This window comes from Passer domesticus, chromosome Z (assembly GCF_036417665.1).
Source record: "Passer domesticus isolate bPasDom1 chromosome Z, bPasDom1.hap1, whole genome shotgun sequence".
NCBI lineage: Eukaryota > Metazoa > Chordata > Aves > Passeriformes > Passeridae > Passer > Passer domesticus.
The window spans coordinates 61,491,702-61,506,506 of record NC_087512.1 but is presented as its reverse complement, the minus strand read 5'-3'; the positions used below and the strand labels follow the sequence as shown (position 1 = coordinate 61,506,506).

At 41.2% G+C, this 14,805-nt stretch overlaps 1 protein-coding gene across 3 annotated transcripts in view; it reads left to right on the top strand.

Annotated features, from left to right (window-relative positions):
- Positions 1–1,075: 1,075 nt before the first annotated feature.
- The window catches only part of PCSK5 (proprotein convertase subtilisin/kexin type 5), a 228,560-nt gene continuing 214,830 nt past the window's right edge, over positions 1,076–14,805 (top strand). For all 3 annotated transcript variants that reach the window (XM_064403772.1, XM_064403773.1, XM_064403774.1), the window contains exon 1: positions 1,076–1,811. In XM_064403772.1, coding sequence (XP_064259842.1) covers positions 1,614–1,811 — 198 coding nt within the window. In that variant the 5' untranslated portion in view covers positions 1,076–1,613. The remainder of the gene's footprint in view (positions 1,812–14,805) is intronic.

Below are 14,805 nucleotides of genomic sequence, written 5' to 3'. Positions count from 1 at the left end.
TCCATGTTATTCTATGACCTTCTGTAAAGTATGTAATTTCTCACAGTTAAGCGAAAAAGGGAGTGACAGCTGTCTGACTGAAAAATCAGTCACCTTTGCTGACACCTTTTTCTCAGAGAAAAAAAAAGTCACAAATTTATGTTAGTGCATTGCAATGATACTTCTCATGTCCAAATTCCTTCAAAACTTGCAAGAGATTCCTCACAGTAGGTCCATTGGACCAATTATTTTAACTTTCAAGCAAAATGAAGTTTTGAGCCACCATAATATGGCTCATTTTAGCCACCAAAGTTATTATGGTGGCTCAAATGCTTACACCATTAAACAACAAGCTTGGGCTGGAGTGGACATGAGTTTTCTCCCATCCCAGCCAGGCACCAGCCTGAGACAGCTGCTGATGACAGCAGCATCTTCTCTGCACGTTGAGATGCCCTGCTTATGGAAGCCGGTTGCAGATCTGTGGCAACACTGCATCGGGACATGGATGAGGGAGCAGTGGGGGCTTTATCTTCTCTGTCGGGATCTGGACCACCGATCCTCTGCCAAAGCAGCAGCCACCCACTTTCCTTTTTGACGGTGATGACCACGGACAGACGGGCTGCATGAAAGAACGATGTGAAGTGTGGCCAGCAAACGGGCACACGGTGGCTGCCAGAGAAGCAGCTGTGGGCATGTTTCTGTCCTGCCTGGTAGCCTAGCAGCTTCTCCTGGCGACGGGAGGCCAGGGCAGACCCGGACTACCGGAGCATCTGGGGCTCTCCCACGGCCCCTCCTCGCCCTGGGCGCAGGGCCGGGAGGCCGCCGGCGGTGCCGAACACGAGGCCTTGCCGCAGGCCTCGCACCTCGCCGCGTCTGCTGCAGCCCCGCCGGCGGGGCGGCGGCCTCCCGGCCCGGCGTGGGGGCAGAGACAGCGCTCGGGGCCGGCGGCTGACGAGACCAGCACTAGCCCGGGGCGTAGCAGCGCGGAGAGTGAGGCAACCCGGCGCCGACTCGGCTGCCATTTCCCCTGGCCTTCGGCGCTGCGGGAGCGAGGGCGGGCAGAGGAGGCGGAGGAGAAGGAGGAGGGAGGGGAGAGGGAGGTGGCCGAGTCGGAGTGCACTGAGGCTCTGAGCTGCCAACACTCACACATCGCCTGCCGCCGCAGCCGAGCTACTCCCGGGTTCCGGAGCGAGGGAGCGAGTAGAGGCGAAGAAAAGCCAGACGCGGGAGAGGAGGCAGAAGACCACTGGCAGGGGGAAGGAAGTCAGAGAGGAGGGAAACGTAGAGAGAGGGATAAGGACCCCTCCTCCCCGCGGAGAGACGACTTCCCATGTAGCTAGGGATAGAGGGAGAAGCTGGCGCTCAGGAGCAGTGAGAGAAGCTCTTACAAGCAAGTTACTTAATCCCAGGAGAGCGGCGGGAAGAGGGCACAGCAGCAATCATTGATCAGAACCACTATTCCCAGCCCCTCATCATTTAACCCCCAGGCGGTTCAATGCACTACTCCAAGCTCTTCCTAGTTTCTTCCTCGGGCTAACTTCGGAGGACGTACCGCCGGAGCGGCCCGGAGGGGAGGACAAGGGCCTCGGAAGAAGGAAGGAGAAGTTTTGTAGGGGTTGCGTGCGGAGGAGAAGATGGGCTGGAAGCGCCGCTGTTGCTGGGGAGGCGGAGGCGGCGGGGACCTTCTCTGCCGGCTCACTCTGGTGCTGGGGTTCCTGCTGCCCGCCTGCAGGACGCGCCTCTACACCAACCACTGGGCTGTGCGGATAACCGGGGGGCTCCCGGAGGCCAACAGGATAGCGAGCAAATACGGATACATCAATATAGGACAGGTAACGCTAGTCACAACTACTTTCTACCGGGCACCGACGCTGCGGCCGCCCTGCGCCGCCGGGGCAGGGACAACGAGAGGGCGAGGGACGGGCGGCCCCGCGGCCGCTGCCCGAGCGCGGCCCGGCCGCACAGGCCCCGCCGTCGCCGCGGGGCGGTCAGCGGAGCCGCCCCGGCTTCCCGCCGCGGGCCCCGGGAGGTGATGCGCGGGGACAGGTATGGCGGAGAGGTTGGGGTCGTGGCCTTCCCTTTCGAAGCCAGGTGTGAAACGGGGCGCGGGCCAGGGAGCCGCCCGCGGGGCGGGAGGGGGAGGGCATCGCCGGGGGGCGTCCCGCTGCTGCTCTGCGCGCCGCCGCGCTGCGGCTGAACTTTGCGTTCCGCGGCGGACAGCCTCCTGTGTCCGCTTTCCGAGTTGGAAAGCGCTGGTACAAGACGAGCTCGTCCTGCAGCGAGCGCCGGTCTCGCCGGCAGCCAGGACGTGGCAGCCGCGGCCGCCGGCTCGCCGCGGAGGGCGTCCCGACCCCCGCGCTGGCCAGGCGTGCGGAAGGAGGAGGTGGCAGGGTGTCCCGGAGCGGCTGCCAGGCGTGCGGCTGCCCGCCGTGTTTCGTGGGGAAGGAGAGCGCACTGGTGGGGCCGGGGCGACACCTCGACTTGGCTAGATCCAGACATCACCACGTCAGAAAATTCTTGGATACAGTCAGGTTTAGAAAACTGCAAGTTAGCAAACACCTGGTTCTCACTGGATCCCATCACACGGAAAAATGCCCCTCTTCTACAGTTGTCTTTGAAATGTCCTAACATCACTGTTTCTTAAGGAGTTTATACGCAGTGTTCTAGGCTTTCCTCGCAGTTGTTCTCAAAATCCAAATTGCATATGTCGGGTTTACAAGGTGAGTGCCTAAAAAATAAACAGTCCTGTTGCATGCTTGGGTGCAAACATCCAAGTACATTCTTTCTAGACAGTAGTTTATTCTACACGAATTGAAAGGTTAGAAAGGAACATTTGCAGGTACAGAAGGCTTCCTTTTGTACATGATGTTTACAAAAACGCAGCTGTGTTTACACTCCAGGCATTTCATATCAACCAAATCAAAGTAAGACCTGATTATTATTGTGTTTTAAAATGGGTTCCCACTTACTACATCATCGAATCAAAAGTTTAAAGTACATCTCAGTTTTCCCTCTCATTGCAAGCCTGAATAAGACAGCTGTGTGGTCAATTAAGATAAATAATTTACATGAGAAAAGCTGGAAAATGTCACTGGGGTAGCACAAAACATGATACGTAAGGATGCAGTTACTTAGAAAAACGGAGTATCAACTTCTCTCATGGAGCACTTAAGCAGGCAGGTAGTACTACTTCCAGCTGGAGGCACTAAAATTTGGGAGGAAGATTGCATGTCAAAATTGAAGTACTACTTTGGAACTAAAGTTTAGGAATCACAATTTTTTGCATTGGCTTTCTTTTTAGTCTTACACGTTTTTGCTCAAGATGTTTGTATTCCTGTCTGGGCCCTTATAGTGCCAAATTAGCAACCGTCAGTTACAGGATGCGCCCTTCCCCGTTTTTTCTTTTGTCAGGCTGGCTGGTCAGCTCAGAGCCTGCCTTTTTGTACTTTGCATGTGTAAGCCCATCTTGAAAGGAAAGAATGTAGTAAGCCTCTGTTGTTTCTTATGTGTCAGTGGCAGTGTCTACATACAAGTATGAAACATACAATTATGGATAATACAGATTAGGTGTACAGATGAGAATGAGAGAAAATAGAGACTATAAGTAATTGAAAACTGGAAAATACTTTATTAGGTATATGGATGAAAAAAGAGTAGACTGTGTGTCTAGGTAAAGATGGGTAAACTGAGTAAGGTATTCACCTTCTCCTTTTAGAGAAAGGGAATCAGGAACAGTTTGGACAGATGAGGTGGATTTGCCCATAGCGAGCTTTTTTCATAGATCCGTAAAAGCAGGAAAATATTTTACACAAAACAGGAAGTGCAAAAAGAAGATAAGAATGGGGCAGTAATCAGCTGGTTATTACTGAGTGACAATTGCAAGCAGTTAAAAAATTTATTTTGTGTGAGATGTTGAAAGATATTTTCTTATCCAAATATGCTCTGGAAACAAGAGATACCAATAAGCAGAATTTTCTCATAGAGTTACACAGTAGACGTAATATTTTGGTTACATTAAATTTATGATCTTGTCTTTAAAAAGAAAGTGCAAAAAACTAAATTGAAATTCCACTGCAGCTGGTCCAAAGGACCAACTTACGAGTCATCCAGAAAAATAACCTATTTAAAATATTCAAGATAAGAAGGAGTGAAATTGTATAAAAATGAAGGTTGCAAGCCAGGAGCATTCTGACAGCAGTAAATTGCATGATTAGAGCTGAAGGAAACAGTGGGAAAGAGGGGTTCTGAAGGGCTTATTTCCACTGACCATTCTGTTAATTTTGTGTTTGTGGAAAAATGGCATTGAAAGGTGCATAAAGTTGGTCAGTGGAGACAAGATGGTAGACCCAAGAAGGCTCTGAATTGTAAATACTGGCCAACATCCCGTCTCCCAGTTTTTGTTATTTAGCGCATTCCTGGTGACGGGAAGAATTTAACTTACTGTTTTTTGATGCTTGTGTGATTTGGAGAATATCCAGTTGAGTCTTGAAATACTTCTTCAGTAATTTTTATTGCCATGGCAAACCTGCAGAAGCTTGCTAAATGACTGGACAAGTCAATCAGAAATAGATGGCAGAAGGGGCTGTTAAAAGAGACCTTGAGATGACCTGCTGGTGAGCAATTGAGAACTCTTTTTTCTCACAGCTTCTGGTAAACTTTTGTTCCTCTCAGACTTCTGTGGTCTTTGTGTCTTGCTATGAAAACTCAAAGCTTTAGCTTGTCTATTCATTGAACAGAGGAATTTTCCATTAATTTTTAGGGAACACAGCACAACAGAGAAAGAATCCTCTTTAACTCTATGTTTTTCCAGGCTACATATTTCTGTTTCCTGTTTCCTACAGTTTGCTCTGACATACTTCTTGTTTATCTTGTATTTCCTGTATTACCAATGAGAGATATGTCTTCTGTGTTTCACTGGACTTTAAAATTACACAAACATGTAATATCAGGACTTAAATGCATAGAGTTGACTTATTTCCTCCTTTTCCAATGTAGGTTTTTCTGACTTACCCTTGGAGTGCAGTTAGTAGTTTCTCTAGCACAAAGAAGTGTTGCATTGTTCTTTTTGCACGGGTCTTCTAAGACAGTGGTCTGGACTTGCAAGCCCTCTGGGACTGTGATAAGATAGCGTAACATAAAGCAGCCAGGGAGTTGTTCTAAGTTCCATGCTGGATGGAGCAATTTGGGGTATAGTGCATCCCCCAGCCCCTCTTTGCTGGCTTGTTTTCCATTTCACAGTGGCTACACAAAGCAGACCTTACCTTAGGGGAAAGTATCTGTTACTGACAATTAGGAACATTTCTTTCACTGCTGGCAGCTGTCAAGGGTTAAGCATATCGTCTGTGTAGGATATTGTACAGTTAGTTTAAATATTGTGACTATTTGCTGTCATCAGGTGTCAGGAGTTTCTTGTTCAGGCAGTGGACTTCAGACTTACCCTTGGAGTGCAATTAGTAGTTTCCTGTTCTTCCTTTTTTCTTTCCTAATTCTGGGCAAGAGCTGAGGATGGGTGAGCACTTTCCCACATCACATCTTTCTTCTCTTGATAGTATTCTTGCAGGAATTTTACTTTTCTGACCTCTTCCAGAATTGAGTAGCCTATTCCCTGCCCTTTGCCTGTGACTGTCCACCCTTATCCGTACAATTTTTTTCAAGCAAGGAATAGACACTATTAGCCAAAAGGCACCAAAGTGTGCTGAGCTTGAGCTGTGCCTCAGGAATCACAGTAAGATAAACAGATTTGGCTTTCTAAATAATGTAAATGGTGATATCATTTGCCAGTAAGTGTTTTGTGGTGGGTTTGTTTGTTTGTTTTAATTGGGAGTATTGGTTTGAAGCCAGCAGATCACACAAAAGTTTAGTAAATAATATTTCAAACCTGTTCATTTTAACAGTTCATTTCAAACCTGACAGTCCTTTGATGTCACAGAGAAGATGTGTAACAAAGTCGATAGAAAGAAATGGAGGAATGGCTGGTTTTCATTTTCCAAATCTATTCCTGATGGAATGAAGAAGTAAATTCTGCAAACTAAGTAGTAGTTCAAATTGCAAGACAAGGAAGCAGTTAAGGAAAAAAGGAACTTAATTTGAGATAAAAAGCCTAAACTAAGGGTGGCTGTCTTCAGCAAAGGAAGGAGTTTGCTGCCAAAAGTCTCCACCATTTTACAAGGATGTCTCAAAAAGGCATCATGATAGGCCTTTGTGCAAAGTTCAAGTACCCCTTAATATAGGTGGATAATAGAAGAATTATACCTCTTAAGAGCCTGTGTGCTCACAGTATTAAAACAGAGTATACCTCACTAAAATTTAATCCCTGTAATAAGTTTAATGAAGTCCTGAGTACTAAAGATACAAGTATCAGGACAATGGTATTAAAAGAATTCAAACTAGGTGTACTCTTAAGTTGCATGCATATGCAGATATGTAAAACGGGGTTACACAAATACACCAAGGAAAATGGAATATTCTCTCACACATAGGAGGAAAAAAGTGCATTTTGGAGTGGTAGACAATAATCACCAGTAGACAAATATTTGGAAAATGTGTGTTCTGAAAAAAAATTTTTGCAATGCTCATAATGCCACAGAACCAGAACACCTGAACATATTGGAGACTACAAAGGGTTGCCATGGCTATTTCTTCATATTTAGTGGTAGTTTTCTCATCTCTGCTGTTAAAAATGGGAGGGAGGAGGGAGAGAGAGCAGACTGTAGTTCTAGTAAATGTGAGCTTTTCATTAGGAGCTGGATGAAATGAAGAAGTGGTTTCTGATCACACAGGCAATCTAGTAGCATTTGTGTGCTGTTACAAAATGAGGGAAGATGATAGCTTGTTTAACAGTATAGTGGTCAAACTACAAATTGTGTGATGATTTTTTTTATTTAAAGCCCTTAGGCAAGCACAAACAAAATTATGTTTTTAAGAGTAACAAGTACTTACAAGCCCAGTTTACAAACAACAATGTTTGTGCAAACTGCTTCTCTCAAAGTGCAGTAGTGGACTAGACTGAGTTAAATGGAAGAACTGGAAGAAATCTGTAAAACATATTGATGGTGCATCATACCTCTGGTATGACAGCAGTCATGTCTGGTATGACAACCTCTGACTGACAATGGCTAAAGCTGTAGAGGTGAAGGGCGAGAGAGAAATCACTGCAGATCAGTTTGTCCATTGCAGAGCCTTTAAGGAAAACCAGCTATGCCCACATGTTTCCTGGCAGATATATAACCAGTTTTTGAAAGTCTTCAGTAATGAAGTTCCGCAGTGTCAATGGAGCTAGTGGTTTTAGTGGTCTCTTATTCTCTTTGTCCTTGTGAAGTCAAAACTGTATTAGCCTTTGTGCAATGCAAAGCTTGTGTCTCTTGTTTCTCTATGAGTTTAAAGAGTAGCAACATCAGAAACGTTGTAGCATTTCCCCCTTCCAGACTTTTGTGTTTTCCTTCCAAGTTCAGGCCTTTCCTTTGTTTTATGTAAGTGAGGCTTTCACTGACCAGTCTTGCTGTTTGACTCTAGTCTTTCTAAGAGATCCTCATATTGAGCGAGGAGATGCCAGAGCATTACAGCTGAGTACAGCATAAGCATTCCTTCAGCTGTCCTCAGGAAAGCACTCCTGTTTATGTAACCCATTATGGCATTTGTCTATCCTGTAGCTGTATGACGTTCTTGACAGAGTTCAGCCTGTGATCTGCTATGGTTCACAGATTGATTCTGCCAAATTCCTAGCCCATTGTTCTCCAGTCTGAATCTATTCAGTAGATTGCTGTTTATTAGGTGTAGTACTTTGCTTATGCCTTTGCTGAATGTTGTCCTGCCTTTCCAGATCATGTGTTATGGTGCCAGTTTATTATGAATTCTCTTCCTGCTCCTCAACATACTAGCATATAATGTCTCAGTCTTTATGCATTTTAGTAGGTGTCTTTTCTGTGCCAGTATTTAGGTCACTAGTTGAAATATTGACCAAAACAATTTCAAGAGGAACTCTGGCAGGTAATTTTTTGCTGCCCTGGTGTAATAAATAGAAGAATCACTCTTGCTTATAAAGTTTTGACCTACTGTTCCATAGCTTAATTCTGTGACCTGCTTCAGGAATTACTCAAGTAGTACTTGAAGATAGATAAAGTTTTTATTTTACAAAGTATCTGCTCAAAATAAACTTAAATAATATAATAAATATAAAAATCTGAAGAATATTGAATTGGACAGAATCATGAGTGATATGTTCCTTAAGGTGTTCATAAGTGGATTTTTGACCCCAGTTCTAAAAGTGATTTTTTTTCCCCAACTTATGGACTAAATTTAGTCACGGCCAGTGTTATATATCTGATCTTGTGCTTAAATGGCTCATCTGTCTCTCTATGACATTTTCAGGCCCAGCCCTTATTTTGCTTCTGTAGGTTCTGGTTTCCTATTAGAAGATAGACTTCCCACTCCTTCAGTCATAGTTGCTGTGTTTTGGTTGACATCTGTTTGCCTTGACCAGAAATTATGTCTTGCTTGTGTACAACCTCCCCACTCCTTTGTACTCTTTTGCCATAAATAATGCTTGTTGTCAGGCAAGACATTTCCAGTGTCCTATTTTCTTATTTTACAGCTGTGTTCTGTGGCCTGTGATTGACTAGTATACCTTTCTCTTCTCCTCCAAATAACAAATTGTAAAATCAGCAAGCGGGGAAATACATATCAACTGTATCATGTGGTACTCTTTGTCACCTGCCAAACACAGGAAAAGATAAGATCAAACAGAATCCTGCTTGCCAAAGATACATACCTTAAGATAGTAAGTGTTTATTTGGCAACATACTGGGCCCAATTTGATTGATATTTGCAGAAGGAAAAACTGTTTGGAATGAAACATTGGCAAGTCCAGCAGAGTGTGAGAACTTCAGAATGAAGGCTTGCCAGAACAGCTTGTTGTGGACATTCCTGTGGATTACAAGATGTTGCACAATGGAGGTGAGATTGTAAAAAGCATGTTAATCAGGCAAGAGGGAATATACAGTTCTAAACAAACAAAGAAAGAAAAAAATTGTATGCACAGACTCTTCCAAAGAGAAGAAACTTGATCCCAAGGGGGATGGCATACTTTTTAATAAGGGATAGCCATCTTTGCTCAAGTTACATTTTTTTCTTTGTTTTTTTTTTCTCTTTAGGATGTTTCTGTGCCAGCAGGGAACAGGCATCACTTAGGTTTGTGTTCTGGAGCCAGATTGGAGTTAGGAGATGCTGCAAGTCACAGTTGAAACGTGTGCTATATATTTCATTCAAACTAGAACAAAACCAATGCGTTTTGTGTAAGAGTGCTTAGAAGGCAGTGAAGTGTGACAGAATAGTGCTGTGTGTCTGAAAGTCAAGCCTAGAATTAGATAATGTTGTCCTTTTAGAAATATATAGTTTAATCAGTGGTAGCACATGGTGATATTGAAACCAGCTTGAAAGTAAACTTTCTAACACAATTTGAAGTGTTAGAATACAAGCATTCTTTATTACAGTGCTGGACACATTCAGAGGATTTTTTCTCCAATTTTTTAATGTGTGTTGTGAAACTTGACAACAAGGTCTTTATTCCATCATGGTCATCCATATTCATTAGAATGTATTTCCTAGCTAATGCATATGCTTCACTTCTCCTAGAACCAATTTACAGGCCTCCACCCTTTACTAGAAGTCCTTTGATGGTCCTCAAGTGTTAAATAAAGGGATTATTTATAAAGGGTGGTTGTATTCACTGAGTGCCCCCAATATTGTAAACCTTGCCTGGAACTTCTCTGAGGGCATGTGCAGTTGTTTATTGTAACTTTGCCACAAAACCTACTAGGTTCCTCATGATCTTTCAATCCACTGGTTCTAACTATGCTTAGCATCCGGTATGCCTACTTTTACATTATTTTATCTAATTTGCTGGTTAGTCTTTAAGCTATATTTTGCAATTTCAAGAGAACTGAAAATTTTCATTCTCTGTGTTTTCACTCAGTAGTTTCCCCTCTGGATAAACCTAGAAAATATTTCCTTTTCTTTTATGGAGCCTTTCTTTGTGGAACGTATTTACACAGTAACCTGAGTCTTAAAAACAGAAAGGAAAGAAAATATATGTTGTGTTGCACCTTTAAAGCTAGGAGTATGACATCTAGGGCATAGAGAACTAGGTCCTATAACATTTTTGTTCGCCTAAGCACCCTTATTGAAATAGACCCAAAAGGATGGAAGGCCGTTCTGAGTCCAACAGAAGATCTGTCTAGATGCCACTACTGTAGGCACAGGCAGTGGTTTTAAGTTACTGTCCTATGTGAGGAAGAACAAAACAAGCATCAAATGCTTCTCCCTAACACTCCCTTCAGCTGTTTTCGGGTAAGGAGTGTGCCTGAACTGGATATTATTTCTGCATACTTAGAAATGCGCAATGTTTGCTTTGTCCAGATTCTTGTTCAGTCTTTGAAATAAAACTAAACTTTTAGCATCCACAATATTCTGTGGCAAGGATTTTCAAAGTTTGCTACTACACTGTGTGAAGACACACCTCTCTTTTGTTTGTTACTTACTAGCATTGTTAGATGGCTACTGAAAGAGGTGGTGAAAGATGATTTTTGTCCCCTCTAACACCATACATGATTTTTTCCCCTAAATTATGTTGTATCTAGGCTGAAGGGTCTTAGTTTACTTTGCTATTCGTCATACAACTTCTGTTGTACCATATCTTTGTCCTTTCTTCTTTTCCTACTTGGAAATTTTTTCAGATCTTCCTCTTTGAATAGAGGGAACTAGAGCTACACAATATTTAGTATGAGAAAATCTTGCATTATTCTCATAATGCCATGTACTCTGCTTTATCCTTCATATTATAACTAATGTCTAGTATGTATTTACTGTGGGGACTTCTATTGAGCTGACTTCCTGTGGATTAATCTGCCATAACCTTGAGATTGTCACTCTTTAATGGTACGGTACTGGGCAACTCTTTTTTAGTGTGACATTTGGTTTGTACATAAGTTAATCTACTTTTGTCTGTATTGGATTTCGTTTGATATTGTTGTCACTCAGTTTTTCAGATTCCTTCTGCAGTTCATGTGTAGTCAGCTGTTACAGTTTTTGCATCTGTCATGGCTGATTTCTACACATCATTGCTCACTCTTTTTCCCATGCATATTTTTTGTAATGAAATAGTGTAGCTTCCAGAAGAGGTTCTTCAATGGAACACAACAGAACTCCATCTGGAACGTCCTCTCATTGCAAGAAGCTAATTGCTATTTAATAAAAAAGTAACTAATTTCTCCTAAGCTTTGCTTTCGGGGTTTTTTTTTTTGTTTGTTTTGATTGCTTACTTCTGTGAAGACCTTTTGCAATGGGTTCTTAAATTCTTACAACCTGTGTGTGAAGGACATGGTCAAAAGCCTTTTGGATGTTCAACTAGATTGTATCTATTTACCCACCTCTATCTATATGCTTGGCCTCTTAAGAACAGCAATAAATTTGTAAGGCAGAATTTTCTTCTGTTTAACTATTTCCAAAGCAGTGACTTTCTACCCAAGTATCCCTTAATTATCTTATTTCTTAGTTTCTATTAATTTTTCTAGTAGTGACTTGTAGCCTCATCTTACATCTCCTTTTAAGAGTTGACATCACATTTTTTATGCAGCTGTTCTGAAAAGTGAAAACTGTTTTTAAAATGTGATTTTCAATTACTTTAATTTACTGAGTGTTTTTATTCTTATTCCACCCGTATTCCTTCAACATTGTGCAGAATGTTAACTATTGTATCTTGAGTAACTGAGCTGAGCTGAGGCAAACAAATTAATCAAATACTAAACTTCGAAAAAAATCAGGTGCTTTTGTGGGTATGCTGCACCCCAATGAGCCAAGCATAAATGAGCAGGTTTAAGCTGGGGAAGTGCCCCTACCCCTCTTGGAAATTAGTAGACCCCTTCCCTGCAGGATTGGGCTGCAACATAATTTGTTTTCTCATGAGCAACTAAGTCCCATCTTGCACAACTGTCAGTTTTACCAATGGGGTAGAGTGAAACTAATGCAGATACATACAGAGTACTTGTATGTAAAAGCAGATTAGCTTCTTTTGTTTTTAAAGTATTACACTCCATGAAGTATTCAGTAGCCGTTTAATAAAGTGTCAGTAGTCTCTTAGTAAGGACATTGGAAATGTTTTTGCTTGTACCCAAGTTATATTAGTAAGGTTGACAGACTAGATGTATCCTGTCGCCACCACACAACACAAGCTCCAGCCCTAGCTAGCATGGCAGTATTAATTGTGGTATTCTGTAGTTTTCTTCCTTGCTCCTTTGTAAACACAATAATTTGCTTTCCATGAATTGAAAGCACAATATTAATAGGATTTTATTCATACCTAATTGAAATAAAAGGTAACTCCCAGAGGATACATGTATGGCAATATCTGGAATTGCTTTGACATTTCTGACATGTGCCCATCACCACATCCTGTCATTACTCCTTTCTGCCTGTCTGATCAGGCTGAATGTTTGCTTCAGCTTGGAGTAGTTTAAATTTCCATTGTCAATGGAAATCCCTACCCACAATCAGTTTTAGATCAGTGCATGATGACGGTGGCCAACTGACAAATCACAAAACAATCATCTGGTAAAACTGCTAGAATTAACAGAGTTGCAGAGCTTTGTTTTCAATAAGAGTTAACTGTTCTGTGACCCAAAAGGGCCCTGGACTGTGTTGGCATCAATAAATGGTTCTACCATTGCAACAGACTTCTCTTTTGGAAGCTTTCTTGTATGTAAATGCCATTCCAATTGTGTGAAATTTGAGCAATTTCCATTACTTGCCTGGCAAATAGAAATATTAATCTGACAAACATAACTGCACAGTGAGAAGTTCTAGTGGCAGTTGAAATTTGTATAGGTTTTCTGATATTTCTTATCTTGTAGGACTCTGACACAATGTTTCAAAATATATGTTTCATAGAAATGAATATCCATTTATAAAGAAAACCACATAGTTTTATCCTATGCATTGTTGTCATTTTAACTGACTATTTTTTTCCTATTTCATTATTTTGGTATGTTTAATATCAATATATTAAAAAAATATACAGTAGAAACTTTTGTCCTTTCTCCAATAAAAAACACTTTCAGGCATTCTCTCAACCCAGAGGTTGTAAGATTCAGCTCTCCAAATGAGAATGTTCTTTATATGTGTGAAATGGATAAGGTCTGAGAGCTGTATATCATTAGTTTTAGTAAATTGAGATGTTTTGTAATGAATTGAGTATCAGATCTCTTTGGCTTGTCTCTGTAATGTGAAGTAATTTGAAAACTTAAGTTAGTTCTTAGCTTAATGAGATTAATTACACTTAATCGAAAATATAGGTCTTGCTGGGGTCTAGGTTGACTAAGTGTAGTTACTGTTAAATACAATAAAAGATTCCAGTGAATCCAGTGAAAGCTTAAATGAATCTTCTAGTATTTTTAAAAATTACACAGCAGGAGAGACGTGTATGTATCTGAATTAATATAATTTTTTTGTGTCACTTTCTTTGTCTGTTTATTTTATTGTTGTTGTGATTGCAGATAGAAACTTTACGTGGAATATTGCAAGACTGTGCTAGGCATAGGCTATGCTAGAATAGAGTCCCTTGGTATGCTGTAATACTTCTCAAATCATTACTAAATGTTACTTATGATTATGTAGCTTTTTTATGATTATGTAGTTTTATTTCTTGCTATGTTTGAACGCTACATGACGCAAATTTGTTTTTGGTCTCATTTACTCATTTGCTTTTTATTTTGGTGTATCTTTAGATGCTGTCAAAGAGAATATTTTGTTTTCTTACTATTAAACTGTTACGTGAATAGGTCTTGCTCTAGTTGTCGTATCAAAGTCAACGGGCTTACATATGGAGACATAAATAAAGAATACTGACAAACCTTACATTTACGCCAAAAAAAAGTATAACCTTTTGTACAGCTATAGCAATAACCAAGTAAAATAGATGAACATGTCAGTAACCTGGGGTTCTGGACCAGTTGCATGCTTCTCTGTATTTGGTTAAACCTGTTGTACAGAGTGGAACATACAGATTTTGCTGGAGTACAAAGTTGGGGAAGTGTGATCTAGGTTAACTGCATAAGAGGGTTGGATTTACTGCCTACACACCCCACTTAGATGAACTTAACTCAATCTAGGATATTCCCATGAGTCACTTCTTTATAACTCTTTGGTAAATTATATCAGTAATAGAAGAGGAAATTGCTTAAATCAAGTCTCATGAGAAAGTCAGTTAAATGAAAACATGGTACTTCCTATGACCAGTAAGAGCTGAATTCAGATTTGTAAGACAACGTACAGCATGAAAAGGTTTATTGCTGGCAATATAAATGTTCGCTGTAAACAGTATGACTAGTGTAAGTCACCACATTAGTCATTTTGAATGGTATAAATTCCTTTGCTGTTAATGTGCTTAGGAGTTTTATATTGATGTTTAAATAACTGGATGCAGATATAACAGTATTTCTACTGTTGTAGAAATACTGCCCGGTTCTTAAATCTGTTACTCATAGAAGTAACCCCATTAGATTAGACTGCTCTTGATTTATGTCTCTGAAATTCCTTAGTTTCAACAGTTATTTCTGACTTGCAGTTTTGTGAGTGAGAAGGTACTTGATCCCATGGGACTGGGTAGATGTTTACAAGTTTCAGGACAGGGATGATGCCTATGAAATATTTCAGAATCAAGATTTAAAAGGAAATGAGTATGTGCATTGTTTGTTGTAACAAACAATGTTGTGACTTTTCTGGCAGTAATTTGTTAAAAAAAAATAAAATCTGTTAACTATCTTTATTCATACTGTT